At 37.1% G+C, this 6,647-nt stretch overlaps 1 protein-coding gene across 1 annotated transcript in view; it reads left to right on the top strand.

The window, feature by feature from the left end:
- Positions 1-983: 983 nt before the first annotated feature.
- LOC107746860 (nuclear receptor corepressor 1-like) overlaps positions 984-6,647 on the top strand; it is an 87,813-nt gene continuing 82,149 nt past the window's right edge. The window contains exon 1 of the mRNA XM_016561189.1: positions 984-1,187. Within this exon, the coding sequence (XP_016416675.1) occupies positions 1,080-1,187 (108 nt within the window). The 5' untranslated portion in view covers positions 984-1,079. The remainder of the gene's footprint in view (positions 1,188-6,647) is intronic.

Genomic DNA, 6,647 nt, shown 5'->3' with positions numbered 1-6,647 from the left:
AAAAGTTGAGAAAAAGCAAGAACTCTATCAACATTCATACATGTTAGTATTGTAATTTTACTGTTGTTTCTGTAAAATAAAATAAAACGTAAGACAATAATATAATGATAATAATCATTACAACAGCTGTTTTAATACATTTATTATAACATTCACACATAGTGTTCAAATTAGGATATGTAATATTTTCTAATGTTTTAAAAGAAGTCTCTTCTCAGCAAGGCTGCTTTTAATTGTACAGTAAAAAAAAAAAAAACATACCTGATTCAAGATGGCCAAAAATTATTATTTTACTAACTTATTAATTTTAAGTTAAATTGTGCTTTGTTGTTATAGTGTCTGCTAGAATGTTAAAAATGTTCAGTGTTAAATGTTTTTAAATTGTTGTTTTGTAATTTGATTTTTTAAATTTTTTTTAAAAGCAAGACAAAACAGTAAAAAGCACATTTTGGCTTTTTAATTTATGCAATGGTGAAAAAAAATTGGCAAAATACATGGGGAAAAAAACTTGAAAAACCGTGTTCGGTATTCGGCCTTCGGCCCAGTGTTTAATTTTTTCGGCTTCGGCCAAGAATTTTCATTTCGGTACATCCCTAAAAACAACAGCAGAAAGGCAAAGTCATGGAGCATTGAGTCATTCTTGAGAAGACAGATGCCACATGATGCAGTCCTTTTCTTTGATGTGCTTTGTGTCGAAATATTAACATCATTACAAATGTCATGGGCTTGATAAGAATCAAAATGTCTTTTGTTAGTTTCAGGAAGCCAGAACTTTTTTCTGGAAAACCAAGCAGAACATTAGCATAGCAATCCTGTGAAACAAAGCCTGTTTCGTCAATAGAAATGGCTGCCAATTGGTCACACATTGTGATCTGAGACCTTTAAAAACTTGCTTGGTCATGGAAAGAGTTTGTACTCAAGACTCCTTGGCTCTTGAAATGTTCTGATGTTTCCTCCTCTTTCTCTCTCTCTTCCTCAGGTGGTTTAGCAGCACAGTCATGCCAACGTTGAGCCCGTGATTGAGTAGCAGTGCTCCAGGCCCCGTCTGAGCCTCCAGCACCCCACCAGACAGCTGCAGCATGTCTAGTTCAGGCTTTCCCCCCAGCCAGGGGCCCTTCAGTAGCGAGCAGAGCCGTTACCCACCTCACTCAGTGCAGTACACTTTCAGCTCCACGCGCCACCAGCCGGTCAGTACCACACACACTCCTACCTGCACCACATATTACGCTGCCTACAAACCACATAACAAGAATGCTGCTAAAGTAGAACTATAACGGTTCCACTTTATATTAAGTGCCCCTAATACCTGTGTACTTACATGTGTGTACTTGTGTACTTAACTAAATGTGTACGTAGTATGTAACCACAGTGTAAGTACACATTGGTACATAGTATCTACAGCTGTAATATTTCTGTAACTACACCCATGTAACAACCCTCAGGATGGTTTGTGTAAGTACAAATGTGTAATAGGACCTATATATCTACATTTTGTAACAACAGCACCAATATGTACTTACACTGTGGTTACATACTATGTACACATCTAGTTACTATGTAAGTACACAGGTATTAGGGACACTTGATATAAAATGGGACCCTATAACTGCAACTTTGCTATTCCTGTGTCAGTCACACTTTGAACTTGTTAATTTTGTGTGTACTGTGCAGATCCTGAACCACTAGAATTGAACCACCTATTCTTTGTAACAGAGCAGTCCTAAATACTGCTGCAAGCAGCCATCACACATCCTTAGTTTAATGAGAGCTGTTTTTTGTAAAGTTTATAAACAGGAAAAGGACATTAGCATCCTCTGTTTAGCCTGAAATGTCAATACCAGGGGGGCTGTTTCATAAAACAAGTTGACCAAATAAGCCAGGCTTATTTCAGTTAGTCCGACTTATTTTCACTTGATTTGGTTTCATAAAGCAAAATTACCATAGCTCAAGCTCAGTCACTGTGGCAACTTATGCTGGGAAACTAACCTGGTCCAGATCAGGCTAACTGTCAGGCTAAGCTGAGCTCCTTTAACACTGACCAATAGGAACCCAATGATATTACCTTGCTACTTGCACATTCAGTTGATCAGCAGTTTCTAGCCATGCAGCCTTTCTCTCGGGTTTTATGACAGCTGTACCTTTTATGGTTATTAGTAGAACATTAAAACCACTGAATTAAAAATTAAAATAAATAATAGAAATCAGACTACATTTTAGCTGATAAGAGGAACACACATTTAACTCATTTGAGATAGTAGGGCTGTATTAGCAGCTTACATTTAATTTACAGTTACTGCTATGATAAAAAAATACACTCATATGTAGGATTAAAATTCTACATGTGTCACATTTAATGTCCAACAACAAATATTATTTGTCAAAAAAACAATATTGGTCGACCACTAGCGTAGACTGTCATTTACCAAAAAAAAAAAAAAATTAGACTAACAATTCTTTCTGTAACAATCAGAGTGACCAGCCTGCAAAACAGAACACAAAGCCACATATGGCTTAAATTTATGGGCTCACGTACCTTTCTCTGCATGAATTCTGTTGTTTTCTTGGTTGCGATGTAACATTTGGCTGCTAACCAATTATTTATTTTGTAAACAAAGTAAAAACTTTGTATTTCACTAATGTCCTAATAATTATGTCAAAAACATTTAATATGTGCCAAAATGTGTTTTGCTGTACCACCATGGAGGTGCTCCACCACCGCCGTTGTCATGCTAACTAGCACAGCCCTAATTAAAAGGCATTAATGAATGTAATATGACATTCTAAGCAATTTTGTTGGATTTTTACTTTTTTTAGCCAGTGAAATTGTTTTGGGGTGACTTGATTTAGTAGACAGAACGATTTGTTCATGGCATCAGTAAACTGTAGAGCAGTGATTTTTACATGAGCTTTTCCTTTGTCTTTTCTTACAATCAACAATAGTGTCTCTCAGGAGATAATGATCAAGTTTTCTCCAGTATCACTCCTATTAGTAGTGGTTGCATCATGTTACTACTAATTGGCATAAAAGTGAATGCATTGCCAACTTTTTCTGCTGCTCATGTCTCTGGAAATCGCCAGCTCTCATTGATATTGAATGACGGGCGATGCTGTATGTGTGAACGCCCATCTATGCTTATTTTCTCTCTTTTCTTCTTCCTCAACATCCCTTTCTGTCTCAAATGAAAAGAGGGCCAGAAATGGCTGGGCCTCAACATTATAAATCAATTTGGTTATCACTGTAGAAAAGCAGAAATAAACAAACCCCAGTTGTTCTCTCTCTTCTCTGCTCTTTTTCTCTCTTTAATTCACATTACTCAGTTATTTACACATTTCCTGTTTGCAGACAGACATGGCCATGTTTGTTCTGGGGTTGTTAGCAGTTTAGAAGCGTCTCTAACACAGATGGTCATGAAGTGTGAGTGGCTTCTAGAGGAAATATCTGATGTCTGTCTATTTCAGTGAGGTGACCTCATACCAGCAGATCTTGCAGTAATCCTGCTGTACCACAGCCAACTCAGACAACTGTGATTGCGTTGTCACCATTTAGCCATACAAAACCGTGCCTCTATTCATTTTATAACATGAAATTCTGGGCATGTTTTTCTAAAAACACTTAACTAACTTGTTTGGAAATTGAGTTTTTCATTAGTTGAACAGACCTAAAAATAAACATAGTTAATCATGAATAATGATTTGGGAGTCATTCAAAGTTATTAGCTGATTTTCTGATGTGCTAGGGATGTGCGGGACTAGTCGACTAAACGGTACAGCTCCTACTAGTCGACACTGAAAACAATAGTCGATTACACGACAAAAAAACATAATTATCATTCAAATTACTATCATTTTATGTTACCATCAAATTACCATTGTTACATTTAAAACATTTTAAATAACAAGTTAAAATAAAACATTTGAAATATAATACATTATTTTTAAAAGTGTATCTGGGCGTAAACTACATTTTTACCTCAGACCTCGCATGAGTTTTTTTCGTGTCCGTTGTGGCGAGCTCAAAAGTGACCACGCGAAAGTCGAGCAAGGTGTGGGATTATTTTGAATTAGAAGGAAACAGATTAAGTTTTGTGTAAACTGTGTAATGTCAAATTGGCTTACAATAACTCTACTGGAGCGATGCGTAATCATATTCAATACAGGCACGTAGGCGTTAGCTTAGAGACTAGCCAAAGCCAGCTAATGTCAATCAAGTCATTTGCTACAGCCCGCCGCCGCTGCGATCCCGTCCGCGCCGTCTATTCCTCTAACGAACACCCACTTCGGTGGTGGTGCGGGATGTCCAGACGCTTTCCGAAATTCTGTTGGCTTGCTTTTTCGTTATCTCTGCGTGCCTGCGACTTCAGTTCCTGCAGAGTGTTTTTTCAAGTGCAGGAATTGTTATTCGCCTCAGGTCATGTCTTTCTTTTTGTTCGTTTTGTTTTTAGATGATAGCCTACATGATGAAATATGTTTTTAAAAGCCGTTTTAATGCTATTCCTTGATAAAATGTCCTATTGTTTTTGACTTGTGTTTTAATATGTTAGCTAACGTTATATAAAGATGAAGAATTCTGTCAGGCTATTGATTGATTTTCCATTGTTCTGCATTTCCCCAGCTGATTTTAATAAATAAGCATTGGCTGACGTTGAGTGTGCCTTTAGACTAGTCGACTAGTCGGATACAAAACTTCCGTTTAAACGACAGTCAAATTAGTCGTCGCGCACATCCCTAGCTTGAACTGAGATTAGTCACTGTTCATAGTCTCAATTGTAGGAGCTGTGCACAGCAGTGTCATTAATAATGACTGTAATTACGGAGAGTTACTATTGTGACTGCTTTTAACTCTACTGCTTTACCCTTGGTTTGTGACTAAAGTTTGCAGTCTTTAAAAAAATCTTCCATTTGATAGTGTGCGCAAATGCAGGCAGTTGACACATGCGCTCTAGAAAGCATCATCTTTGTTTAGCGTCTGCTAGACTTTCTCCAGAAGTTATGACCGATAAAAATGTCTTTGTATTGTTTTAAACTGAAGTTGCTGCTATCTCGTAACACTCACACAAGTGCTTGTCAATGCGTGCGTCTGTTGTTGTTTCAGTCTTCGCTATTTTGTTGTTGCATCTCTTTAGTTTTGCTTTTCTAATGTGAAATGACGGGCCGGGCCAGTGTTGCCACCTTGTGGAACAACTGATTAGTGCAAAGCCAAGTCAATGCACATATGCGACTTGCTCGTACAAGGTGCGCATGGTAACAAAAATTCTATTCTGGTGACGAAATTTGCATCACTCGCACTGTACGCGTACCTGCAAGTACGTGTAAAACCCAAAGTATACTTTGGCTTTAAGGATTGTTTAAGAACAATATTTTAAAATAATATAACAAATACCAGTTTGCATTATCAAGCTGCATGACGGACTGTTTTTGCTGTTATAATAACTGGAAGCTGAAAGCCATGCACAAGTTACAAATAGCTGTGCTTGCTCTTATGTTAAAAAAAAATTTCGGAGAGTTTTAGCATTACAACTTTAAACACGGTTTCCATTAAATTATTAAGCAGCACAACTGTTTCATATTGATAATAATAAGAAATTAATATTTTGAGGACCAAATCAGCATTTTAGCTTGAAAATTTAGCTTTGCAATCAAAGGAATAAATTATTAATATTAAAATAAAAATGTGTGTAATAATTTTAATAAGTTTAATAGTATTTCACAATATTACTGTTTTAACTGCATTTTTGGTCAAATAAATGCAGTCTTGATGAGCATAAGAGACTTATGTGAAACCCAAACTTTTAAATTGTAGTGTATTTCTCAGAAATGTATCTGATCAAGTGTACAAATGACAATATCCATATACATGACCATAGCTAGCCTAATTCAAACAGCAATTACTTAAGACCAACTAGTTGTTCTAAGAACCCATGACTGGTGAGTTTTGAATGTAAAATTTGCACTGTATAATTGTGATGCAGGAGCGCTATAACACTTGATAGTGCCACGTTTGATAATGGAAATAATTCTTTAGTTTGCTGTTGTTTAAAGAATGTTGTTGTTTTTTTTTTTCCTGGTTCCTTAAAACTGAACTTTAGTCTGAGAGTAAACCAGCTTCAAGAAATGACTCACACACGGTTGCTGAGCTGTTCTCGGTCCTGCGTTGATGGTGTCTGTGGTTTTCTAATGGAATGGTGAATTGAAGGTTTGATGATCATCTCTTCTATAGCAGTGAATGTGTTACAGATATGTCCGTGTTTTATGATGCCATGTTCTACCAGAATGTAAAACAGACTTGTGCTGGTGTGTTCTTGACTGTCTGGGGAGGCTGTCTTGTCACAGTGTATTTATTTCTTTCGTTCGTTCTTTCTCACATACATACACACTATTTGTCTTTTTGCCCACTTGTCTTTAAGGCTTCTGAGTAGGGTTGTGACGGTGAGGAAATTTTCCCACCGGTTCATGAACGTGTGACAACACCGGTAATACCGGTATCACCGCGGGGGTGGGGCGTTCCCTCTTTTCCTCGCTTTCCTTTGCTTTTAAATAGCTTGTAAAAGCGGCGTGCGCATTTTACTTTCACTTTGAAATAGCGGCAATTTGCGTAAAGCAATTGTTTGTTTTTAGTTGGTTTGAATTTTCCCTCTTTTCCTCGCTTT

This window comes from Sinocyclocheilus rhinocerous, unplaced genomic scaffold (genome assembly GCF_001515625.1).
Source record: "Sinocyclocheilus rhinocerous isolate Xijiao unplaced genomic scaffold, SAMN03320098_v1.1 scaffold468, whole genome shotgun sequence".
NCBI lineage: Eukaryota > Metazoa > Chordata > Actinopteri > Cypriniformes > Cyprinidae > Sinocyclocheilus > Sinocyclocheilus rhinocerous.
Note: the sequence above shows the minus strand (reverse complement) of the source record. Positions and strands in the feature narration are given on the sequence as shown.